The sequence below is a fragment of the Phasianus colchicus genome, chromosome 5 (genome assembly GCF_987193195.1).
Source record: "Phasianus colchicus chromosome 5, bPhaCol1.hap1.1, whole genome shotgun sequence".
Classification (NCBI taxonomy): Eukaryota; Metazoa; Chordata; class Aves; order Galliformes; family Phasianidae; genus Phasianus; species Phasianus colchicus.
This window is the reverse complement of record NC_143440.1, coordinates 8,240,650-8,268,491: the sequence shown is the minus strand read 5'-3', so window position 1 is coordinate 8,268,491 and position 27,842 is coordinate 8,240,650. Positions and strand designations below refer to the sequence as shown.

Below are 27,842 nucleotides of genomic sequence, written 5' to 3'. Positions count from 1 at the left end.
ATCAACCAGCAAAGCCCTGCTCAGTGGTATAATTGGACCGTGTTACCACAAGGAATGCTTAATGTGAACAATTGAGTGTAGCAAATGCATTGCAACCAGTATGAAAAGCTAGGTCCTTATCAATACATGGGCAATATATTCATAGCAGCAGAACAAGAAGAGGATCTAAAGGACACTTTACTGCTCATCCGGCAGGCAGTCCAATCTGTTGGTTTACAAATAGCAGAAGGAAAGGTTCTCCGTGGAAATACTTAGTATGGAAAATTACATCTCACACCATTCAGCCGCAAATCCTCACAATAGTACCTTACGTATAGACACTAAATGATCTACAAAAATTATTAGGAATCATCAGTTGGCTCTGACTGCTTTTGGGTATTACTACTAATGAGCTGCACCCTCTATTCCAGCTACACAAAGGAGACCCAGATCTAACCTCTAAAAGACAGTTAATACCAGAAGTGCTACAATGCGTGGGCTCTGTAATAACATCATTGCAACACTGATACTGCCATCATGTTTGTTTATCACTTCCAGTATCTGCTCTGATAATATCAGACTCGTATCAGTCACATAGCTTGTTATGTCAATGGGATACCTCAAGAAAAGATCCTCTCGTTATCCTTGAATGGATATTCTTACCACATACATTTTCAAAAACCATTGCATCACGAGATCGGAGATGTTTGCAATGCTAATACATCTAGATCGACATCGTCTACAAATTTTAAGAGCTCTTGACCCTGATTGCATCTACATACCTGCTACTAAAAAAGATTTAGATTTGGTGCTTGCACAGTCACTCGCTCTACAAACTGCTATGGCAGATTATACCAGACAAATCTCCATCCAGTCCCCCAAACAATTACTACATAATTTGAGTGATCTGTCCCTTACTACTAATATTTTTACTTTCACATGTTCCAATACCTAATGCCGTTATTGTATTTACAAATGGCTCTGGCAGGACACACCGAGCAGTGGTTCTCTGGCATGCAACTGCTACATGATGGCAGTCAGACGTACATGTTGTAGAACTTGCTGCGGTAGCTCGAGCTTTTCAAATTTCTTCAGAACAAAAGCTTAATTTAATAACTGACTATTTGCATGTTCCAGGTGTCATTCAGCGGATAGAAGGGCCTTTTCTTAAGGAAGTTAACAACTCTGCTTTGTTTGCACGGCTCGGGTGAGTTTTACATTATGTCTCTCACCATACTCTTCCTTATTTCATTATGCATGTTCGATCTCACACTTTGTTGCCTGGTCCTTTAACTGAGGGCAACCGTGAGGCTGATCAAGCCACAGTCACCTTTGCTACCCCTCAATTATTTCAGCAAGCACAACTCTCCCATCAGTTTTTCCATCAGAATAGGAGAGCCTCACAAAACAATTCCAGGTGACAGTGGATCAAGCCTGTAACATGATTCTAGCATGCCCAGCTTGCCAGGTCATTGCCCCTTTGCCTCAAACGGGGACAAATCCCGGGTGCACAGCACCTCTTCAATGTAGCAGACAGATGTCACTCACGTTCCTGAATTTGGCCATCTAAAACATGTACATGTAACAATAGATACTCATTCTTCTTAACTATTTGCCAGAGCCTGTAAACACTGCTTATCTGCTACGGGGATCCCACATACTATAAAAACAGATAACAGACCTGTGTATACTTCTAAGGCCACTCAAACTTTCCTCCAAGAATGGGGGGTCAGACATACTACAGGCATTCCTCATTCTCCCACCGGACAAGCCATCCTTGAGCGTACTCATCAAACATTGAAATCCATTCTTAATAAACAAAAAAGGAGGAATACGGGAAACACGCCACAAGAAAGATTATGTAAGGCTTTGCTTGTGCTGAATTTTTTGAATCATCATCATACAGATTCAACTCGAGTGGATCGTCATTTTGGGGTCTCCCAATGCTCAAGGAACAGCCAATGGTGAACGTTCAGAGTATGACCACAGGGCATTGGAAAGGTCCCTTACCCCTTATAACTTGGGGTCGTGGATATGCTTGTGTTTCCACAGGGACTGGCCTTGCATGGATTCCAGCACAACATGTTCAGCCTCATCTCAAGGCAGAAAATAGCATCCAGCTATCCTTTTTCCTAACCAGCTACACATTAACACAGAACTCAGGGATTTATTTCCAGGTTGCAGAAACTTGGGCTGCAGGCCAAACATGTCTTTGTTCTTTTTAGTAGGTTAACAGCATTTCTTGTCATTATGCTATGTTTGCTTTGTCTCCTTTCTCATGTTTAGAGTATTGTCAATCGAGGCCTTGATTGAGTTATAATGATTATTTTATTAATATAATCAGTGTTATTATTTTATAGTATGGTAGTAGTTTGCGAATAAACAAAAAAGAGGAAATTGTGGGAATACAAGAAAAACTGTTCAGAGCAGCAGCTGTGGAGCAAGATAAACAGCATGAGAACCAAGGACACCTCTAGAAGAAGAAAGGATGTCTTACAGGTCTGATTGGATAAGTGCCTGCATGAACAGTTGAGGAGTGTTTTGTAGAATGTGCTGTTGGCACGTAAAGGTGGATGGGAAAGTTGTAGGGGTGGATGGGAAAGCTAGAAGAAGAAAACTTGTGAAGGTATATAAGAGATGGGCGAACTTGTAATAAACAATCTGAATCGTTCACATCCGAGTCCATGCATCAGATGCTGTAGGCTAATTGTTTGCTTAAGACCCAAGGCAACTCATGTCTCCATGGCAACTGTTCTGTACTGTTTTATTTAGAAAACTGCTTATGCTTCATACTTCACATATTTTGGGGTGTAGTGAAACCCTAATATTGAGTAAGTTTAATAGTAACCTTTCCTTTAACTTAGTTGTTGCAGTGGCAATTCAACTGATTCTGAATGCTTTTTATCTGTGGGGGAAGATGTAACTGAGCGAGTCACCAAAGATTTTATCAGACTCCTTGATAGACCTATCACTGTGAAACCTTGGGAGTCTGGAGAGTAAGACAGAGAGCAAATGGTACCTGTTTGTGTCTAAGGGTAAACAGGAGGTTCTGTTTGTATGCATTGTTAATTTTATCACGCTTAAGAAACCTTTCATCCTTTATCACTGTTGTTTGGGAGAAGCTAGACCAATTAACTGATCAGAGGGACAGGAATTTCTGGCTTGTAAGTGAATGGTATATGAGATATATGTTGAACACGGTGAAAGAGAACTATTTTAATGCTACAAGAAACTATGAGAGCTCTCTAACCGAGCACCGACATTTATCAGTGTAGTTTTCATGTAATTTAGCAGAGGTTTCACAGCTGTGATAGTGATTGACAACACCACCAAAAGCAAACACATTTTATGATCCATTTTATATCACTGGTACCTGCTGTTTCATTCACTATAAAGTGTCAGAGAATTGGGACTAATAAACTGATACTGAAAAGGGACTCAAGTTAATGAATGAAAAAATGAACCCAAAAAAGTTCTCTCCAGTGTTCAGGCTGGCATGTCCAGGAAATGAACACCAAAAGTATATTTGTCTTCCAGGCTGAATGACTGAAGACAATTAATTTCACCTCTGACTCAGTTCGTAGCAGAAAGAGTGGTTTTTTGTTGTTGTTTTTGGTTTGGTGTTGTTTTTTTTCCAAAGTACTTCAACATCTGCGCTTTTGAAAACAGATGCTTGATATTTTTTTCACTCACTGTGAATACTAACTTGCTTTTTCAAAATATTTTAGCTTTTATCAGTTCTTGCCCACTGGAGGTTATGCTAATGACTCCAAGACTCTGGCTGTTTCAGCCATCTAACAGCTTTTGTCAGAGCAGCCATTCTAGAGAACTACGCAACAGTTTTTGCTCCCTGCACACCTTAGTCAAGACATTTTTGCTAGGACTTTTTGTATGCCTTTCTATGAAGTTCGTTAAAATTATTAAAATTAAGTTACAACTTGAGCCAACACAGCTCGTATCACGTGAGTTTTAACTGGTCAGGAAGGGTTATATATTTTCCTTGTGCAGGCTTCTAGAAAGGACTGTTATAAACTGAATGTAGAGAAATAATGAAGAATAACTACCAGCCTGGTGATGGCTCTGGAGCTCAGGCCAGAATTTAATCAAATTGAATGATCTGTTCAGGAAGGCAATCATTGTGAGATACGAGCAGTTCCAGGCAAATATCTGTCAAGAATGTTTTAGATGTGGTTGATTATCTTGAACAAGTGATGGGCCAGAGATCTCCCCTACAGCTATAGTTTTATGGTATTTTTCAGTAAGGTATAATTTTTTTGTTAGTTACTCATTTTTATTTTTAAAACTGTTGCTTTAGCATTTATTAAAAACTTTCCTATTCTCTTCTTCCTTTCCTTTTTCTTTCAAAGTTTTCAGGTTAGCGTGTGTGAATGAACTGTACTTACTAATAGCTTAAATGGAAGCAGTTAGATGCTCTGTGGAATCAAAGGCCATCCTTTCAGTGCCATGTTCTGCTGCCTTTGCACTCTACTTGAGAAAGATGAGACTTGACGTGGTGGTGACTAACCTTGCTGCTATTGTTGTGGTAGCATTTAGATGCATCAGTGAGGAGTATTATGAAGAATGCTCCCTATTGTTTGGAGTAATCTTTCATAAAGAAGGGAATATTAAAAATACTATGTTACCTTGTTCAAGAATAATACAGTTCAGACACTTAATACAGAGAAAACATTTCCCAAGCAGCTTAGTGTATAAATCACTGGTCCAGACTAAACATCTAAAAATAATCACACACCTATAAAGAATTTATAACTTTTTTTTGAATGGAAAGTATGCAGACACCCTTCTCCCAGCTGCAATGCTACCAATTCAGATATCAGTAGCATCTGATAATAGCAAACTGTGGATCTATCTTCAAGCTCATATTAATAAGCTTCAGACTTCTATAACAGCTGTAAAGAAGTATAGAGGAAAGCACACTTCCTTTGTGTATTCCTGGCTGCCAGCTGATTGCAATACATTTATTAAAGGAGCTAAACTTGCTTGTGGTTTTTTTTGCACATATAGTACAGTTACAAATGTGCACATTTCCCTGAAACTGAGCACATATTAGTTCTTAAACAGTTTGAAGGACAGAGAAGTATTGGCTTAAGTTTTAATTAACATGTTCTTACTTATTACAGTTATTATAAGAACAAATCAAGAAGAGTTTATGGATTGAGTTCATTCCATTCATAATTACATTGCTTTTTTCAAAACCTAGCAGCAGTAGCCTTAGTGGTATTTACTCAATGTTTTCTTGCAGTAACATCAAAGAGATGAGCTCTAATTTTCTAGGAATTAAACAAATATAAATTAAACAACAGTCCTTGCTTCTCTGAATCTCTCCGATCTTTTGAATCTTGATGTGTTATGTGCCTTATTTCTTACAGAAGGTGTTTCTTATTTTTGAATTCTCCATCTCTAAAGTCTTCCTTTGGGTCAAGAATTAAGGCTTAAACTTTTGTTTTTAATCAAAAAAACAAACAAACCAAACCATGATCTGCTTTCAGAACTCTTAGGCCTCTTGGAGAAGCCCAGTGAAAAAGGGGAAACTACATGCAGTTTTTCTGAGGAATGACTAAAAATAAGAATACTAACTATACACCTCTTAAATGCTAGTCTCTGCAATAGAAAACCTGGAAGAAAATACTTGTCTGCTTTGCATTGCATCCTCAGTGTTCCTGAGGAAAAAGGTAACAATAGAGAAACTCCTTTCAGAATTGATAGTAATACCCATTTTAGATACTTCTGGCAATTATAATAAACTCTACAGCTACACAAGTGTTTTGTCCATTCATTATACAGGATATTTCCAAAAGGAAAGTAAACAATGAAACTGTATAAACGACAATGAAGAACATTCAAGAAGGCATAATCACATCCTAATAGCAATTTTAACTTCTTTGGCCAAAATGAAGTCTCAGAATCACAAACATTGAGTTAACATGCTCTTGCATTGTGTTGAGCCCTCTTGGCTGGGTGAAATAGAAGTAATAGCTAATGGTAGAATAGTTAATTAGCACTTATGTTAAAATATTCATGATCTTTGTGTAATGTGCCTATACTGAGGTACCTTTACCTGTTAAGTCTCCAGGTCAAAGAAAAGAACAAAAATGTGGTGTTATTGTCTAAATAGGTTGATAATCTTTCATCATTTATTTACAGAAGTCAGATAGTCACAAAAATTAGAAAGTTTTGCTAACAAATGTCAAAAGAGCAGATCTGTGCAGCATCTATTTCATTTTATTGCCTAGTGCTGTATTGACCCTTCTATCAGCACAGTAGTGAACTTTGAGGCAGTAACAGTAGGAAGATTGTGAAGGATGAAAATAGAAAGTGCAGAGAAGAGAACAAAGAGACACACTTTATTTTCCTAATAATTTTATTAATTTTCCATTCCTTTCTTGCATGTGCTATAAGGCTGAGTTTGTAGGACTGCAATTAATTGATTAATAACCTTAAAAATAAAGAGGCTTGTTTTTGTTAATTGTGTGAGGAAGTTTAGGAAAGAAAATATGCAGTAACATCACCACGTAGACCAGGGCAACCTAGTCTAGTGGTTGGTGACATTGCCCATGGCAGGGGCTTGAAACTAGATGATCATTGTGGTCCTTTTCAACCCAGGCCATTCTGTGATTCTACGATTCTATAATCTGGTTTCTGGCTTGGAAACAGCCCCTGTTTTACATTTGGTTTCATTGCTGCTATCCCATACCATTCACTGGTGTAGTAATACAATGTAGCTGAAGGGATTGCAACCAAAGATATGGAAGGAAACAGTAGGAAAAAAATCTGGTTTCCATAAATTGACCTTAATTAAAAGAAAAAAAGAAAGTGAGAGGTCTGAGGGAAGAAGAAAGGAAATACAGATGCAGAACACAAACAGATTGCTTTTTGTGACTGTATTTATAGCACTTATGAGTAGCAATTTCAGTGGAAAAAGTTTCTTAATACTGTTTTTTGCAAAACTGAGTCTCTTGTGGTGTCTTTAAATAACAGTAGATATGGGGATAATATTGAAAGATTTTATTCACGACATTGTTCCTTTAATATGTTAATTATTTCCCCATCTGAACCTTATCTAAGCTTCTCTTCTAAAGTTAAATTTATCTAGAAACATAGTAGGCTATAACTTGTATTGTTTCTTCATTAGTTAAAAGCATTTTCTGCTAATTTAAGTCTACATGCAGTTGGTTGTTTTATAAAACTGAGGTACCTAAAAACATATGTGGTTATGAGACTCATTGCTTGCCTCAGGTGATCAATCAGAGGCTCCCATACGTTGTACAGACTTATTGGCATGGTTGTATGTATCTAAGGAAGATGAGAAGTTCAGCATTATTGTAGTTTTTTAGCATCGGAGGTAATGGAAGCTAAGAATATTTTCTGGGAAAAAGAAAGACTAGAGAGATTGAGGTGCAGGTTTATCTTTGGAGACAAGAAGGACTGAAGATGTGCTAAAGTAAAGCAGCACTGAACACCATTTATATTTTTATTAAGAAGAGTAGTTTGGATTTGATATCCTTGAAATAACACGCGATATTTTGTCACAGTTTCATTTCTAAATATTTCCATGGTTCTGCTTTCTGGCTGATTTGTTTTAGAGCCTTTGAAGTTCTTCTTTGACAACTCATTAAATTGTCAGGATTTTTTCCACATCGTTGCTTTAATTCTAGTACCAGCTCTCTTTTTTTTTTCCCATCGTATTCTTCTCTCCAACTCTCATACTGTTGCCTTTTTTCCCCCTCCAAATCTCTTGCTGCATTGCTTTTTATTTCTTATTTGAAATAAACATCTCTATATGATAAAGAATGACAGGCATGTTTTGCATTTTTGTTTTTTTCAAACATAGTCATTTGTTCTCAGTAGTGTGCAGAAGTCCAAGTCTTCTTGTTTAAGGTTATCAAATGAATCCCTGGATAGTCACTAGAAAAATGATTATTTCTCTGTGTTCTTCAAAGTTAAAAAGACTGCCAGGAATGTAGCAAAGTAAACAGTAAGACCATTATGAAATTGATATGAGGAGATAGCACACAAACAAAGAACTGTTAACTAAAGCTGGTAAAATATATCGGTCACTCTGAAATTAACGCCTCCTACTTATTTCCATGGAACCTATAACATATAAGGAGTAAATATCTGACAGGGCAAATTCTCATCTACAGAACACTTTTTCAACATAGTTGCCACCATTAGCTATGTATTTTCAGCAGCAGTGAACAAGAGCCTGCATGTTATGCTTGTAAAAATCTGCATGCCCATCTGGAATATGGCTGTCACCTCTGCTGAAAGACTCTATCCGTTGCTCTCACATGCACTGTTTAGCCTTTATATTTATTTTTTTACTTATCTCTAGAATAAGTAGGAAATATTTCAAATAAATATTATATATTTTAATATAGATACGTTCTGAATGTTTTCAGCAACAAGAGGCGTTTAAAATCTGGCTCCTGGCTCTATTGCACTTAGCTGGGACAAGTTTTTAAGAAATGTTGAGTAATCCTGTGCTGCATTCTTGAGTTGAAGAGGGACTTACGTTTAGCCCTTTCTGCAAATCTTATTGGCTTCTTCCCCTAAGTATATATTCCCAGCTTGGCACAATAATAGTGGAAGCACACTAACTCAGTTAAGACAGTTAATTTGCTTTAAAAAGAATTCTGATAGATGAAATTCTCCTCAGGCTCCATGCCTGGGGGCTTCAGATGCAGAAAGATCCAAAAAATGAGGGGTTTTACAGCTGAGAGAACAAGGCTAGTATAAAGATTTGTTAGAAATGTTAATTGCTGCTCTTTCGGTAGTGTCCATGGACTGGCTTGGCAGTTAAAGGGAAATTATTTCCATTTAGTAATACAGGATAAGTGGGCAGGAAAGTTCTTTAGTCTATATGGGATTGCAATGTAACTCTAGCCTGAAAATGCAAGTGAATTAATTGTGGAATGAGTGCTTAATAATAATAGAGCTATTATCATTAGTCTGCATGGTAAGTCACATTTACTAACTCATGAATGATAAGTCCTAGGAAAACAACTTTGTTGTTCATCCTGTCATTCCTGTCTCTGATGGGAGGAAGCAATAGAGTATAGATGTTGAATAGTTGCAACTGTGAGGTGGAAGGAATTGCCTGTGATTCGTGGTGGATCTGACAGAGAATGTTAATATTTTCCTTTGCTATCATACAATTTTTCTACTTCTATACCAAAATCTGTAAGTATCATTTTTCTGTCCCAAAGGGATGACTTGCACACTACCAAGTTAATACCAAGTTAACAATCTCCTAAAAAAAGGATTTTATTTTCGACTGTTGAACAAAACAGAAGCACAGTGTTTCTTGTAAATTTCCTAGCTCACTTTGCCCTGTATTCAGGCTCTTGTATTTTATTTATAAAAAGAAATACATAGATCTTTACTATGTGATCCAACTTGCTAGTTTATAAACTGAAGCAAATATTAAACCAGGAGTTCTTTGCTCACTGTGGTCAATGGCAGTATTCCCAATAGCATTAGTGAGTGTGAGAATAGAGCAGAAAGATGTTTGCTTGAATCAGATGAAGGTACAGTAGATAATTCTTTCAAGAAGTTGTAGCTTATTTGAAACACTTGGTTTGTCTTATGAGAGAAGCTGTATGCAGTCACTGTTTGCATGAAAATGCACTAAAACTTGCCTAACTCATTTTAATGAGTCACTGAGGGACTGTATTAATGCCTTCATCTGTTAGGTTATATGTGAAGCAAGGGACTGTATCATTCAAGCTCAGTGCTCTGAAACAGAATGCAAATGTCCAATGGAGGCTGTTCATGGCAATTAGGAAACAGTCCCAGTTGTTTGAAAAACAGAGACTACATGTTAGTTTAGACTAGAAGTCTTACAAAAAAGATCATGGAATGCTTCCTCTGGAAACAGGATGAAATCTGTATCGTTTTGTGGTTTTACAGTTTCTCAACAGGTATGTGTATCTCCAAAACTATTAAAGTAGGGCTGTAATTCTGTCACTTCAAAGAACTATCTCTGATCATACAGATGCATCTTGTAGTTGTGGCCACCACAAGGCTCCAGCAGAGCCTGAAACCATCATGGAAACCCTATGGGAGTTCTGCATCCACTGCAGACTTGAAGCTGAACAGAAAAGACAGAGTTTATCAGACAGTCACAAGCTCAAAAATCATAGATAATATGAAGATCACGTGAAAATTACTTGAAGTCTAGAAGTAGCAAATGTGGATAAGTTAATACACTCTATGCTTTCTGAACACTCGGAGTTCTTTAAATATCATCTCAAACTATGTGAAATGTGGGATATTCCTTCGGTGACTTGGTTCTGTCTTTGATTTTAAGGAAAAATGCTGAACAACAAGCGTGAAAACACTCAACTCTAAATGTATGAAGTTTTGTGTTACTGGTGCTATCAGAATGGATTTAAACACATGGAAGGGCATTTGGGTGGAATTTAGGTGCCTAAATCCAAAGATGCACTTCAGAATATTTTTACTGTATTAGGATATTCACTTACGGTTTGCAAAAGTATTAGATCTATGAGATCCTAAGGTCTTAAGTTACTTGCCAAAAGTATATGTGGCTGAAGATGTGAATAACCTATTATATTTTAAATGAAGAAAGCAGCGAACAAAATACAGCAACAGTCTTGCTGGTCATTGCACCCAGAGCATGACTTTGACTCTTCCTGTTAACATCTCTGGACATTCTTCCCCCCACTTATTTAGCTGCTCTGTTTCACCCAATTTCATCTATTCAAACTTGAGAAAAATAGAAGGTATCACCACACTCTTCACAAACCTGTTATCACCTTATTGTTTAGTCTATTATCACATCAGTTAGTGGCTTTATATTTCTTTTGGGAGGTAGCATCTGGAAGATTTGAAACCTCTCAGGTGAAAAAAAACTTGTTGATACTACCTATGTGATTTTAGTTTCCTATTATATACTAAAGTTTTAAAAAAGAATATGACCATTTATTCACATCAGAAGTTCATATTTTCTTCATAACATTTGGTTATAGCTAGATTGTATCTACCACCACTACAAAATTTATTTTTTGCCTGGCTTGTTTGACTCACTTCCAATTAGCATCCCATTGTGAAGTAGGCATCAACCTAACGCATCACTACAAAATCTGTTTTCATGAGAACATTGAAAATCATTCACTACAACCTCCTTCATAATTGTCTAATGTTGTATTTGCTGCGATATTTCACAGGTGAAAATATTTAGCTCTGGTTTACAGAGAGGGAAATGGAGGTGTGGGTTTATGTCTAAGGCTTGAGGAAACCAACACTAAATGAAGGAACAGAAGCCTGTTCCAATATTGCCAACCTGTTCACTTCATCCTAGAAGTGAAAACATCTAATTATATTCTAGTTGAAGCTTTGGGTGGACAGTGGCTTATAAGACAACACTGAGTCTGACCTCATTATATAAATACCAGAGAGCTTCTATAAGATGGGCTGAGATCTGGAGAGCCAAACTTGGAGTCTGACATCAACCGTGCAGTTTCAGTGAGAGAAAGAGCTAAGAAAGACTCAGAGCTGTGCTCCTTGGAAATGATGTCTCTCTGAGTTATTTTTTCCACGGATAATGTTTAAGGCTTAGATCTTCAAATACATTCGCATTTGTATGTATAGTCATGTTTGACTAATTAGCCATGCAAAGTCATCCTGTACAGGTGTTATTCTGGGAGACTTTTCTACTGCAGTAAGCAGCGAGAAGGACAACATTACTTCTTGTTGAGAGGATAATGAAAAATAACAGATCCTTTGGAATGTATTTTGCTACAGAAAACATGATTAGTGAGAGAAATTTTTAACAAATTCTGTTTCTCGGAGAGGGATACTCTTCTAGTGGGAAATACAGATACTCAGGGAAAACTCTTTAAGTATGTATTGCCAAAGGATTTACAAGGAAGCAGAGGAACGAGGTAATCCTTGTGAAAGGATGAATGAAACAATATTATTTTGGAGACAGAAAACAGGCCTATACAAAACTTTTCTTGGTATTTCCCATACGTTCTGTACTTGTCATCTTACTGTAGCTTGAAGAAAATTAACTTTGCTTTTATTTCCAGAACAGAAATCATTGCACAGAGGAGGAATGCATAGAGTAGAAAGCACAAAAGAAAATATTAGGGATCAAAGGTAATTCTTAGATCATAACGATTCATTTATTTAAGTGATGCTGGAATTCATTCTTCCAGTTCAGTAAAGGTCAAGTATTTGAAGTCTTTTGAAGATATAAAAGATTTTATTATTATTATTATTATTATTATTATTATTATTATTATTATTACTGTTTTGTCTTAAAATATAACCCAGGACAGTTTACTTGTTTTGGGGGAGGATTTTAGAGTGACTCAGATTAAAAAGACTGGGCAGCTTGAATCTGTGGTTCTGAGTATTAATGGCCCCTGAGGATGGAGCCTGATGTGCAAAAAGTCTCTTCCCCTGAAACATGATTATGCATTAGGCTGTTCTTGGCAATACCAAAATAGTTAAAATTACAGTCTGAGTCCTTTCCCCATGCTTATGCAGATAGCTGGTGTCTCTTCCTATCTGCATTATCTAAATCTCACTTGCTTTCCAAATGTTTAGTGCATTGATTCTTCAACAAGTGCTCTGAAAAGAAATTAGGCATTTTTTTTCCTCGTGTCTAGTGGGTGGACCTCTCAGAGTTACCAGAGCATAAATAATATAGCATAACTAAGCATAACTAAGTAATAATAACTATCATGTGAAATTAGAAATATCTAATTAGAAATTACAAAATCTTGGATGTTTTGCTGTCTTAATAAATCAGGATACAGCTGTAAATGAAACTGGCAGTGCTACTTGTTGTGGACCAGGTTACACACAGCATGTAAGCCTTAGATAATCAAATAATAGAGTGGTTAAAATTGGAAAGGACTCTGATCCACCTGTCTGGTTCTGTTCCTATTTCTGTGCTTGAGGTTTGTGTTTAAGTATTTGTGTGGGCCTCTGGAGAATGTTTGAGACAAGTCATTTCTTATGAATTAGGTTTGCAACAACACAGCAGTTGTGCCTGCTGACAGACAACAGAAATGTAAAGACTGTCCTTCATAATTATTTTACTCATTTAGCTGTACAACATGGGTTAGATAGCTGAAAACCTGGACCAGCAGGCCGGCTGACTTCCCAGGCTCTCTTTATCATGCCGCTGAACAGTAAAGTCACTAGGTGTATTTTAAGTTAATTAGCAAAATGTTAGCGTAATTGAAATTTCTTGACAGATTGTTCTCTGCAATCTAATTGCAGCACAGTTGGAGTCAATAAAATAACGCTAAGGGAAATTGGATAATATTTCCATTTCTAAATACCTTCCTTTGGCCATCAGTAAAGAGATGAAGAATTCTTTACATTGGAGAATAAGAACTCTGGCAGAGACTGTCTGTGTTTAAGACATTACACCATAAGGGAGGAAGGAGGAAATGGAATAAAAGGTCTCACACAGCTTTCCTAGCAGCTTTAGGGCTCTGAGCGTGCCTCTAGTCTGCTGGTTCTTTCTGTAAGTTCCCAAAAGGGAACACTAGGTTCTCCACAGACTCCCTGTAGAGCATCCACAGCATTATGCTATTTCTGAGACATCACATTTGGCATAGCAATTTTGTCAATAAGTGGAAGAAGATCAGGAAGAGATCAAGCATGTTTTTGAGGTTCTTCAGAAATACACTAACCCCTTGAGTTTCTTTGCAAAACAAGTAATGGCCAGTACAAATATAATTTAATCTCATATTTCTGCTATCATGCTGCTGTCCTTTTTCTTCGGTATGCATGTCAGAAAGAACAGGGCTTGGAAGTTTTATGACTGTCAGATGTGAGTAACTAGTTACAGGAAAAAAATGTCATCAGTGACAGTAGAAAGCAGGAAGCCTGGGCAAAATTCTGAAGTGCAAAACCTGTACTACCAGACTGAAGTTGCAATGTCAAGTGGAACTGGTATTTTTGCAATACTCTACAAAATTCAGCATTACACAGAGGTTTGGGTTGAATTTGGCTTTATGCCACCTACCAGCAGGGATTAAACAGTACTTGATTTCAGCCCTCAATTAGCTATGTGGCAATTGTATATCCTTTCATTGAGAAAAGAGATGAAAGGCTTTGCTAGCAGCCCTGATCTCCATAGGAGAAGTATGCTTATCTTGATTCAGTCAATAATTGTGGTGATTTTTTTTTAACTTGAAAACAAGTATTTGTAGATTCAGGAATTCGGGAATCTGTGAAATTCTGTTTATGAACAGGATTAGATGGTAATGACTTAATTGATGTTTGAGCATGTAGACGAACTATCCATACAAAATCCTTTCAATAATTGTGTCTTTTCATAGAGTGATGGGTTTTTGTGATTTAGGTCTCAGATAGTAATTACAAACCACTAATTAGTAATTACTGCTATTTTAGGCTTTTATATTTTTTTATATCATATCTGAAGCACACCTGTACTGCTTATTGTGAAGTTGAAAACAAACAGCAAAACACTGTTGAAGCTCTTAAAGCAGAAAAATGAATGAAAGTCACTTAAGGTAATGTGACATCATGTATACATACAATGTATTACTTTAGTAGATATTTATATTATTGTAATAAATTGTCTGGGTTCAGAGTCATGACTGCATTCTATCTGGAATTATATTTGAAGTGTTGGATTGAGTCTTCTGGGTCAAACAGCTCAGGTGTCATTTGCAGACTCTCGCATAAAAATCATTGAGTGCTGGGGGCCTTGGAAGGGTTAAGGTGAATTGAGGTTTGCTAACTTTAAAGGCCATAGTGTGTAATAATATCTTACAAGCATCTGCATAAGACACAGTGCAGCTTAGGAAGAAGTTAACGTATCTACCTCTACTGCCCACTGTCCTGACATGTTCAAAGCAGACTGGATTTTCAGGGATGTAGTGTAGTGGAAGGTTGTCTATTAGATTGCTGTGTTCTTGTTGAGGCAGCAGGAAGGCTGGCATATACCAAGATGGGAATTCTCCAAAGAGAAAAGACAGTTTCCTGGCTGAAGGCAAGAACATGGATTGCTTGTTACCCAAAATGTTCTTATTCAGTACTGTTTATTCATCACACATTGTATGCTGCCTGTTGTCAAGCATGCTTTTATTAGAGAGAGGAAATAAAACTTCTAGCTTAGCATCTGAGATTGTTCAGAACATTATTTCAAGGAAATCACCGGCTCTAAAATGCTTGTCACTGGTCATTGTGCAAAATAACAACGATCAACTGCCTCCCACTTTGAAATTGACACCTGACACTAATGAATATACTAATTTTGTTTTCTCCGTTCTTCTGCATTCCATATTTAAGTGGAGCTGATACACTATATGTAGCCTGTTTTTGCATTAGTACTCTCATTTCTCCATTACAGCAGCTCTTTTTACACCTGTTGCTTTAAGTAAATAATAGGGAAAGTGAAAACTGCGTTCTAGAGAGCCATGTAAGAGAATTCTCTCAGAAGGTGATACAGAAATACATTATGAATTTTAAAAAGCAGGTTGTTCCACTAATCGTTCAGTCAACTCATGTGGAATTGTCTTTAAGTATTTCTTCCTGTAGCTTGCTGCTAGCTCGACTGCTGATCCAAGCACAAATACAAGCTGGGTGGAGAATGACTTGAGAGCAGCTCTGAGGAGAAGTATTTAGGGGTGTTGGTTGATGAAAAACTCAGTATGAGCCGGCAAAATGCACTTGCAGCCTGGAAGGCCAACTGTACCCTGGTTTGTATCAAGAGAAGCATGGGCAGGATGTTGAGGGAGATTTTGCCCCTATACTCTGATCTTGCGAAACCCCTCATGGAGTGCTGGGGCTCCCAACACAAAAAGGACACTGAGCTGTTGGAGTAGGACCAGAGAAGGGCCATGAAGATGATCAGAGAGCTGGAGCACCTCCCCTATGGGGACAGGCTGAGAGTTGGAATTCCTCAGCTTGGAGAGGAGAAGGCTTCAGGAGGACCTTATAGCAGCCTTTCAGTACCTGAAGGGGGCTTTCAGTAAAGCTGGGAAGTGACTATATAGAAGGGCATGTGGAGACAGGATGAGACTACAGACTGGAAGAGAGTAGGTTTAGACTAGATATTACGTAATTCTTTACTGTGAGGATAGTGAAACACTGAAACAAGTTGCCCAGAGAGGCTGTGGATGCCCCATCCCTGGAGGCATTCAAGGCCAGGCTGCACAGAGCTTTGAGCAACCTGCTCTATGGGTGGTGTCTCTGTGTGGAGCTTGGAACTAGGTGATCCTAAAGATCCCTTCCAACCCAAACCATTCTATGATTCTGTGATCTGATATACAAAGAAACTACAGAAATGCATTTTTTTCTTTATAGTAGTGTGGTTCTGTATGTAAAACAGAGGACCAAATGGCAGGAGATGTGAGCAGAGATTCGATACTATATTCCTATAGGAAACAGTTAGGAGAAAAGGGAAGTGGTGGCTTAAACTGATTATGTTTCTCATATTCTACAGGAGCTATTTTTTCTGTCCATAGGAAAACAGACTCATAACTCTTCTGAATTAGAACTGCCCTACTTTTCTTTCCACAGCTTGCTATGTATCAGATCTTTTATCTGAAGCACGTATTGTATGTATCCTGCTTCCATGAATATTTTCAATTAGTTAATCAGAAGGATACAGCGAAAAAGAGGTGCAGTGGGATCTCAACAGCAGAATAGAAAATCAGATAATTCCTTTATTTCTGTGAGTAGCTAGCAATCACTGCTAAATGTGTGGTGCTCTGCATTCCTCACGCAGTGAAGACTTGCTTGTTTTACCCACTGAAATGTGCCTTTGACTTCTTTTACTCAAGCATCACAAAAGTGGTTTTTGTTTTCTTTTTGTTAGAATGTTCTGTATTTCTTTGCTTTGTCTCAAGTTATTACCCTTACAGAAACAGTTCTTACAAAGCACAGGATCTGGCAGAGGGGAGAGGAAATACAGAGCAGTAAATCTAAATATCCTTTCTTTGGAAGTTTATCTGTAAAGAATGATAATATTAGAGATTTAAATAAAGCTTCCAGAAGATGTTTCTCAATTAACTGTTACTCTTTGGGCAGTTAGAGGGATAGTGTCTATTCCCCAGAATCCTATGGTAACACCTTTTCTAAACATAGCACTCACCTGTTCTTCACTCGCTCTATGAGCCAGTATTCTTGTATTCCTGAATACTTGCTTGAACAACTCTAAGGATGCTCCTGTGTTATGGCATGGAACACTTACTGAAGCACTCTTTCAAGCTGAACATGTTAACAAATGTTTGATGTCTTTAAGGAAAGACATCAATAATTACTGATAATGTATTTTACTGAGACCTTGGATTTTGCAACATTCATCAAAGGTGATTCAGGCCTGGCTACTACTGTTAACTGATTAAGTTCTTTCTGGTGATTAATTCTACTATGATCTGACATTTTGAAGCATCACTTGACATTACACTGTTGGTCTGATACCTGAAGACAAAATACACTCCTTCCTTAATGAAAATCTTCTTGCTGAGATGCAATAGCAGACCAAATTATGAATAGTGGCTGGAAGAGATCATTACCAACCTTATCTTCTGGAACTGAACTTGCTGATGAAATTGCAAGAGAAACCAATGTTTTTGAGGAGGTTTTCTTATGTATGAAGAATAAGTATAATTGAAGCAACCTCTCTATTGAAAATAGCTAAGGAAAAGATGAAGCAGAAAAGATTCTGGGGAAAGAATATAAAGAGAAGAATTGGTGGATAGCAGAAAATTTATGTGATGGGGGAAGAGTGAAAAAAGCACAAAATTTAAATGAATATCTATTAAGCATATAATTAGATGTGGCTTAGATAATATTCCTACTTGGAATGAAAGTTCCAAGGCAAAGAACCTTGGAGCTCACCCAAAGGGCGACAGAGATTTTGATTTTCCTGCCTTGAAATGTCCGTACTTTAGCAGGGAAAGGGAAGAGGGAGAGACTGGAATTCATACTTTCAGGCTGATCTGAGGAAACATAAAAGCAATTCAACAAAGCCACAAAACTAAACCTAAAGATACTTCTGATGAAAAGAAGAAAACTATTTTATGGGGAGTGTTCGAGTTGTAGTTGGCAGCACTTGAAACTAGTTTTATTTTAAAATAGATGTAAATTGAGGGAATAAGGAAACAGCTTCCAGACCTATCTCACTGAGAGGAGATTCAGCTCCAGCATCACACTGAGAATTCCTCCTTCCGTTTCAGTGCACTTTCACTTTTGGCTCAGGTATCACAGAAGAGTTCTGGGACACTTAAAAATAATGGAAAAAAGATGCAAGAAATGAATTTATTTGGGAAAATATGGATTAAAAACTATGTCAGAAAATCTTAGCTCCTGCAACCAATAGCAGGAAAACCACCTGTAGTAGTAAAATGTTTATTTCCGATTACCAACCATTATGGTACTGAACAGAATATGATGGTGACCCCAGGTATGCAATAGCTTTCTGCTACCTTTGTGTAGTAATGATTTCAGTAATGATTTCAGGAGCCTTCTGCCATTTATAATGACCTAAACATATTTTTGTTATTGACCCAAAAAGTAGCTATTGTTCTGATTGGTGCAGCCATAAGACTTAGGGGTGTTTGCAGTTCTTGTAGCTCCCGAAGTCCTTTCCTATTAATTTAAAATATTTTTTTAAGAATTTAGTTATGAAATTCAAAATGAAGCAGGATTTCCTTTAGGGGACACTTGAACTTTACTACTATGTTTGATGCTGCACGGCCTGGGTAGGCTACAATCTGCATGAGATTCCTCCTGGGTAATGGAGGAGAGTGGATCAGGCTTAGCAAAGACATATGGTATATGTTAAAAAAATTTGAACTGAAAGTAAAACACTGTCATATTTGGAGAGATAATGTTTTATACTGTAGAATACAAGTAGTATGAGCAAAAGATTTTAGATTAGGCGAGATTAGAATTGTTTATTTTAAACTGTGAGGTTATTCACCAAATTTTAGTGATTTATTTACTCATATAGTGGTATATTTGCTCAAGGAATCTTTTTCTTTTTTTTTTTAGGTTGAAAATCATTCAGAAAGTTCGATTGTTACAATTTCAGTTGATGGGTTTAAAATTATATAGTTGGTTTTTTTTTTGTTGTTGTTTTTTTTTTTTAGACTTTATCTGAACTTCTCCATCATTCTTTAATAGGCTCCTTGGAGCAGACTTGTCTGCTCAGGCATGTCTCATGTTATGGAACACTTACAGGTTGTTTTATTGGAACATAAATTCACTAATGGTTATTTGCAATTTTAAGTGGTTTAAGGCTATGACCTTTTGGACAGCATGGTGCACCAGATTACTGTCATTAATTAATTTGGAAAAGAGAAATGCATAAGCATAGCCAGCAAAGGATTTAATGCTGTTTAAATGGCAATATTAAAATACTGATCATAGTGATAAAGTGTTACTTGAAACAGGCTTTGTTCTTACAGCTGCTAAGGAACAATTTCAGTTTCCAGTTCTGAGCATTTCCTATTGTACAAGTCACGTAAGGGTAGGATTTGGCCCTGATAGATCTGCTGATTTCTGTTTCAAGGCAGAGTGTGGCTTTTGTTTAGAATTTATACAAGTGTAAAAAACCAAAAAAAAAAAAAAAAAAAGGAAAAAAGGTGTTGCTTATATAAGAAACAGCTTTCAGGGCCAGCTATGACAAATTGGATATTTTCCTTTCCTGGAAAAGGGCTACCTGTGGAGTCCCAAAGTTTGCTAACTTTGTCATGCCACTTTCTGTTGCTTTCTGAGCTACTTATTTCTTGCTGTAATGGTCTTTGTCCAAGGCTGTTCTGGGATATTGTCTTGCTCTGACACTCATGCCTGGCCCTTCAGGCTCCGTTTCCAATTTGCTGCAAGATCTCATCAGGTCTTTCCCCTGTGGAGAGTCTCAGCTGCTACTAAAACTTGTTACTAATATGGTATCTCCCATAATTTCCATCTTGATAGGTATTAAACGTGCAGGAGCACTTGAATTTGTAGGTTTAATTCTGCTATAGATCAGGCTTTTTCAATGGGGATTGTAGGGGAACTGCTGAATCACAGCCTGAACCTCTGATTGATCACCTGAGGCGAGCAATGAGTCAGCCACAGGAGCAGAGGTGAAGGCAATTCACCTGTGCTGCCAGAAGGGGTGGAGCCTGGCTGCACCTCTCCTAAGCTGCATTAAGAGTTGACTACCAGTAGGGAAGGATCTCTTCTGGAGGTCCCTCCTTTGCAGTTTTCTAACAAACCCAGGACAAGGATAAGCACTCTATCTATTCTTTTTTGGTGTATTAACTTGCTTAGCCAAACTCTCTTGTATATTTCATAATTATAACATCTGTATGTTCATTATATTGATTATACAGGGATTATCGACCTTTTGCTTGTCACTTTCTGTTTATTAATAGTCTTGCCCACAATGACTGCTGCAATCAGTATGTCAGCTGTCCGTCTTTTGTTTAAAATATGTTGGTTGTATATAGAGCTGAAGGATGGCTCTGCTAGAAAAGGGTCTTGAAAAGAGATGTGTAGGCCTGTTTTGACAGAGGAAAAGGCTTTTATTTCCTTTTAACAAAGAAATAGAAACATGAAAACAATATTTTTGACAAATATAAAAAATAAAAGACATTAAAAACACTTTTTAAGTTCTTAAACATTTTTTGCTGTAGTCTAGTTTAGTTTATAGTGGCTTCTGGGACAGAGGGGGATAGTTAACATTGACAGTCATTGACACCTACTCATAGGTCTTTCCATCTCTCGTGATCTTGTCAAGGAAGCTGTCTAGAGCGCATATTTCCTTTCCCTGCATCTGTTTGGAATGCAGAAAAACAGGAGGCTGTTTGGGGCTTGAAGGTGCTGAGACAACCAGCACAGTTTCACTAAGGGCAGCTCATGCCTGACCAATCTGGTGGCCTTCTATGATGGAGTGACAGCATCAGTGAACAAAGTGAAGGCAAGTTATGTAGTCCACCTGGACTGCAAGGCCTTTGACATCCTTATCTCTAAATTGTAGAGATATGGATAAGGTGGTGGATAAGGAATTTGTTGGAGGGTCGCAGCTGGAGTTGTGGCAAATGACTCTATATCCAGGTGGAGGCCAGTGATGAGTGACCCCAGGAGTCTGTCTTAAGACTGGCACTTTTTAACATCACTGTCATTGACATAGATGATGGGATCAAGTTCACCCTCAGCAAGTTTGCAGATGACACCAAGCTGAGTGGTTCAGATGATAGAACAGAAGGAAGGGATGCCATCCAAAGGGACCTTGATAAGTGTGAAATGTGGGCCTGTATAAAAGGTTCAACAAACTCAAGTGCAATGTGTTGCATATGGGTCAGGGCAATCCCATGTACGTATATCCCATATATGAACACTTTTAGAGTAGCCCTGCCAAGAAGGACTTTTGGGTCCTGGTAGATAAAAACTTACCATGAGCCAGCAGTGTTCTTATACAGCCCAGAAGGACAATGGTATCCCAGGCTGCATCAAAAGAGAGGTGTGGCTAGCAGGGAGAAAGAGGTGATTGTCTCTCTCTGCTCTTGTAAGGATCCATCTGGAGTACTGAATCCTTGCCTGGGGCCCACAACACAGGAAAGATATGGAGCTTTTGGAGATGGTCCAAAGGAAGACCACGAGGATAATCAAAGTGCTAGAGCAGCTCTCCTACAAAGACATGATAAAGGAATTTGTCACATTCAGTCTGGAGGAGGCTTCAGGGAGACCTCACTGAGGTCTTTGAGTATTTAAAGTGAGATTATGAACAGGAGGGAAATCAACTTTGTGCATGGGTAGACAGTGATAGAACTGTCTAGGGTGGAATGGCTTTAAACTAAAGGAGGAGATTTAGATTAGATGTCAGGGGAAGTTTTTCACTGAGACGGTGGTGAGGTGCAGCCCCAGGCTGCCCAGAATAGCTGTAGAGTATGTAGAGGTGTTTAAGGCCAGCAGGATAAGGCCATGGACAGCCTGATCTAGTGCTTGATCTACTGGTTAGCAACCCTGCCATGGCAGAGAGGTTGACCTTTGAGCTCCCTTCCAACCCACGCTATTCTACATTTCTACTTTTATTGAAGATAACAGTAAATTCAACATTACTAGCTTGCTCTGATTTCTTTTCCCACATATCTGTGATGTCAAATAGTCCAAGTATGACATTATATTCTTTTTCAGTTGCACGGAATTATTTTGTGGCACTTTCTGTATGTCACTGACCCTTCATTAATGCGGTATTTACAAGTAGGCTAGATCTTCCAAATGAGAAAAAACCAAGCTTACCCCCTAAAAAGATAGAGAAACTCAAAGTTAATTAGATGTTATGCACATGTAGAAGCCTTGCTGATGGATATGGAATTTCAGTTCATATGAAATAAAATAAGAATATAGCCCTTTTAGGTACAGTTTATGTGGTTACACCACAGTGACATCTGTGCAATCTTTTCCACTTGTTTCTGGGCTCTGCCAGGTGGAACCCTGGGAATTTCCCCGAGCTACATGTCAGGTTTTGACAAGAAGAATGCTAATCTTGCCAACCTGCCATGCTAAATACTAATTTTTGGTAATTGACCATACTATGAGTTGGTAGAAGTACTTCTGTAGCTTCTTTATTTTTATTCTTTATTATTACATATGAGATTCATGTTGATAAAAATGTTTCTCTAATAAAAATTACATCCACAGAAGTAAACAAGAGGAGGATTCTGCACTCAAAACCCCAAATCATGTTGGAGTGTGGTAAAGTAACTATCATGTTAACAGTCTTTTTTTCTCTGATCTCATTTATTTTATAGAAAAAAAAATATGGAAAAAAAATGGAGTTAAAACACTTTCCAAAGTGTTTTCTGTGTTTCTGAATAATGAATTGAATTTTCATTTATTAAATACAAAATAGCAATAAATTACAATTGCACAATTTCTTACGGAGTTTTTATTAAGATCAAAATTACTTGTTCAGACTAGATTTATATAAATAGATCACAGTACATTTTTACTTGTGTTTAGAAGATTGTAGTACATATTACAAAATTAAGAAATTTTTTGTCCCTCAAACCATCACTGCGAAAAGGAATCATGCATTATTTTTACTAAACAAAAAAAAAAATGCCCACCTAGTTGAGAGAGCCTCAGTACAGGAATGGCTCTGCTCTCCAAAATTAGACATGAAACAGAGATACCAAGCCTATTTATTGAACAAGAAATAATAAAGTACAGTACAATGTTTGTGTTATTAAAAATGAAAGTATACGAAAACAACACAGCTCTCTTCACACACCTTTGCAAGGGGCATTAAAAATGACAGCTGGCCAGCATGCAACTGAGTAAAACATTCCAGTTTTACAATGTCTAAGTGAGCAATGGAAAGACTAACTAAAAATCCAGACAAAACAAACAACCCAGATGCTTACAAGTTCTCATGTCACCTTCCCTTCAGTACCATGTGTGCTGTGCTCAGTCAGCAGTTGAGTATGTCCTGGTGGTATCTTTCCTGAATAGTGTCTCTTTCTGCCATCTGGACTAGTGCATTTCATGGACCTTCAAGGAGGCAGAGGTCCTTTTGGGACTCCGGAGGACTTCCAGCCAGAGTTTCTTGCCCAACTCATTGTGTTAGATGGTGACACTAAAAGCAGCTCAGCTCTGAGTGTGCTGTGCTCTTGCAGAGTAATTCACACCTTGCATAGCTTGGTTCATGAATCATAAGGCTGTCACTTCGGAACAGAATTGTGGTTGCAATCAGGGCTTTCCAGTACTTACAGCAAGTATCAAAGTGAAGTTGTTACAGAGTCTGTCCTGCTTCTATTTTCCTCATCATGGAAGCTTCTGTTAAATTCTACTGTGTGGTGGATTACCTTCTCTACATGCATTTTTCCTTTTGGAACAAGAAAGCCATTGTTTTCTCAATCAATACTGAGATGTAAATATTTTTAAATGCATTGTTCTAAAGGGAAGAAAACACTTTATTGATAACACTTCATGCTGAGTCACCTACTGTGTGATTCTTTTTTTTTTTTTTAATTCTTTCTGTTCAAATATGCACTAACATTCTGTTCAAAATGCACTAACAGTAATTTAATATGATAGATTTCTAAGTGGGTCAAAAAGACTCTTCAAGTAAATTTCCAGTCCTCTTTCTCCCTTTCCCTTTATCATTTCTTCCTTTTAGACTACAAGAGAATAAAGAGAGCTTTTAGGAATTTTATTATTACTTCTTAATGGCAAATAAGTTCCCTCAATGCTCTAACACTGCCAGATGATAAAATTGTAAATTTACCTTTAGGTGCTAAGTGTTGATACAGCTTTGTATACCGGTTGGAGTTTTTAAAAAGTGAAAAAACATATTAACTACTCCTCAAACCAAAAATAGGTTAGACAAAAATAATCTTTCCTTTTATTCTTTTTTGTTGCCGTTTGCTGTTGTACCAGTTCTGCTACTGGTAGCTACATTGCCCGCCTATATAATACGTCTGCTGTCTTATGTATCAGCTGGTACAGAATGCTGAGGTGTCTGCAGGTTCCTGACTGGCAGGAATAGTATGGGATGTGGATCTTTTTTTCTATGCTTGCTTTTTTTTTTTCTTCTAGTCCCTGCTTCTGCAGGTTGTGATCCATGTATGGTTGGTGTATTGCCAGGATTATTTACAGGGGAAAAGGACACAAAAAAACCCACAATTTTTTTTTTATACCTTTTAATACCTTGTGACTTCAGTGAAAATAAAGGAATTTCAACATTCAGCTGCAAAAGGGTTGTGCTTGTGAGTGTTTTAGCCCTGGAATTTCACACGACAACCCATTATAGTCTGCCTCAGTGTCAGAACCTTGGACAGCTCGCACTTTTTTTTCATAAAAATCTATCTGAAATTGTGGCTTCTTCTGGAAAACTAAGAGTTTAATAGAATATTGTTAATGAGTAAAGTGGGATTAAAATCTTGCTGAGATGCATTTCTAAGGGATTTCCCTTTTTGTTTTAGTAATACTTTACTTGTGATATAGCATAATTGTGTCTTCACAGGAAATAAAACAAATGGAGGTTGGAGGTTTGGAGTTATGAGCTGTTCTACTAATTCACCACTGAGAATTATAGTTAAGAAAAGAGTGATCAGTACTGGGATCACAGTACTGTGTTTCCAACTGGTATTCTAGCAGTAGATGCTCTTTTACGTCCAATATTGCTATTGCCTGGCTCACCAGAACCATAACATGGGAATATTGAAGGTCTAGGAGTAGCATAGATTAAGTGGAATCAAAAGGTGAAGAGAGAGAAGCACAGAAAACAGCTACTGTTCCACTTATGCACTGCTGTGAAAAGGCAGATATTTTTATAAAGCACAAAATAATGCCATAGCCTGTGTAACAGCTTGTAAGTCATGAGTCAGAGAGCAAGAATTAGGAGAATTAAAAAAAAAAAAAGATTTTTCTTTTCTTTGTAATAGAAATATTTCAAACTGTTTTCAAAATCATTCTCCTGATGCCAGCCCCTTCAGCACTAAATGAACTGAGTATGATAATAAAATAAAAAAACATTAGCAATTATAATGACACTACTTTTCTGCTGATGCCCTTCTGAGTCACTCGAGGCAAATCTGAGAAAAATTTCTGCTCTGTTCCATGGAGACAAAATGAATTAGCTGCATAGGTCTCTTCATTCTTACAGAAGCTACTGTTCATAACACTGCCCTGGTAATAGCGATTGCAGTGGGAAAGCATGCAGCTGCCTGCTTTGTATCCCAAGTGGGACTGCATCTCTGCTGATTTATCCAGGAAATCAAAGATCTCCACTTACAAGAAAAAGGTCCTCCTCCTTTGTTCATGCGTATCTCCCCACGTTGGCTCCTGGGAGATGTGCCTGAGTAAAGAGTGCAGAATTTTGCCTGAAGTGAGGATCATACATGAACAGTTATGAGCACTGTATTATATCACTGGGCTGCTGACATAAGGCTTCACTTGAGCGTGTACTGAAATACCTTTGCTAGGGGTACTTTGTATTTTTTTGTTCTGGACCTGACCTGCTACCAATCTGAAATTTTGCTTGGGCAGGCTTTGAAGAGTTGCTGAGTTTGCCAGGAGTGTCCTTGCATGTGATAGCTATATTCTTCATAGCATAGCGTGAGATTTTATTATTATTTTTTTATAACAACTATACTTTTAAGACTTCTGCTTTATAGCCACACTACACGTTTAGAACAGATCCAAGATCTTCTGCAAACGTTAAACTGCGTTTTTACCCATTAACAATTCTGGTTTTCTGGAAGATCCTCAAATAACAAGTTATAAAACTTTTTTTTAATAAAAATTGCAAATATTTTCTTGAATTTAGACAATCATATGTGTCAGCTCAATTAGAAACTGAAAATGACTGGTGAGCATTTAACACATACAAGAAGCAAAACAATGTTCATGTGCATAAACTTACCTGAATATATACAAAGACAAGGGCTACCTCCCTGTGTTTAGCAGGCAACTAGATTGTATAATATACACGTAATTTGCATTTGCCCTTTTATGGTAAAGATACTGATGTAAAAACTTGACTCAAAGTCTCTCTATGAAAAAATTAAGGAAAAATTAACCCTATGCATGGATAAATAATGAGCAAAATTTATCCGAGGGACGATTGTTCCAGGACTTAGAGTTCATTATGTGAAAGAATTTAATACTTTGATTCGATTTTTTTTTTAATGGTCAGAATTCATTAGCATTTACAATATACAATCATTTAAGATAGCCCTATCAATGTTAGTTCTACTACAAATAATAGTCTTCACAGGCATTACATAGGTTTGGAGTGGCATTTTAAAATGATGTGCGTGTGTGTGCTTGTGTGTATGATGAAAGAAAGCCACCTGTGAGATTCTTCCAACCCTTCGCAGTGTTATGGACACAACAAAGAAGCAGTGACTGGAAAATCATCTAATAACACTGAGGGCTCCCAGTCTCCATGCTACACAGATCCTTATCTTCTTTCTAAAAGAACACACTGTCATTGCAAACGCTGTATGTATCTTGTTCTCAGCCAACAGAACTTTTTACAGCTTTGAAGGATTTGAAGCATTTCAGCAAAGGAGTGAATTAGTCTTGTTTTCACGTAAGGTGAAAGGAGACACGGAGATGAAAGATACAACTCACCATCAAAAAAGTCTGATGACAATCATTCTTGGGAAAAAAATGACTTACATAGCTTTACATTTACAATACTGCACTTCTTTTTTCCTTTGCAAATACAATAATCATATTTGAAGCTGGTTTCAATATCTGTTGTTTTCACTGCTGTCATGTTGCTTGTAAAACCTGGGTTATTCTAATGAGCAAAACATTTGATTTGAATTTGGGTAATGCTTATGACCATACAAAAAAATCTATCAGTAGCAATAGTGTCAGCTGGAGAACTAATGCTACAAGTGGATAATATTGCACTACTTGAAACCAATAGCTCTTCACACAGTTGAAGACTGAGGGTTCTATTCAGCAATATTCAGGGTCCTATGGTTGTGGCCACAGAGGTTCCAGAACTCTCGCTGAGCCTAATCCTGATTCAGGAACCAAAATGATATGCTGTGTATATATTTCTCTGCACAGCCTGGATGCGCTGGACACCCTCCCCCACTTGATTCCTGGGAAGGGAAAAAAAAAGTCTCTGTTTAGCTCAGTGGCATGAAAAGCAATTCACAGCAATGAAATCTAAAGAAGTTAGCAAGGCATGTATGAAAAGAACAGGTTGCCTGTAAAAAAGGGAAGAGCTGTCAAAACCTGATTGTGGGCTCTGGCTGCAATAAAACTTATCAAAGAGGGAAGACAACTTTGATTTAAGGATGTAGCCAACTTCTGCTAAGAGACACTACTCATTTTTTAGGACATACTAACTGTTATAGTGCTCC

The 27,842-nt window shown here is 37.5% G+C and overlaps 1 protein-coding gene across 2 annotated transcripts in view; it reads right to left on the bottom strand.

Annotated features, from left to right (window-relative positions):
• Positions 1-22,888: 22,888 nt before the first annotated feature.
• Positions 22,889-27,842, bottom strand: part of SYT9 (synaptotagmin 9) — a 70,953-nt gene continuing 65,999 nt past the window's right edge. For both annotated transcript variants that reach the window (XM_031613868.2, XM_031613869.2), the window contains one exon: positions 22,889-27,578. Coding sequence is in view for 1 of the 2 variants with exons in the window: in XM_031613869.2 (XP_031469729.2) it covers positions 27,489-27,578 (90 nt within the window). In the remaining variant the exon portion in view is untranslated. The remainder of the gene's footprint in view (positions 27,579-27,842) is intronic.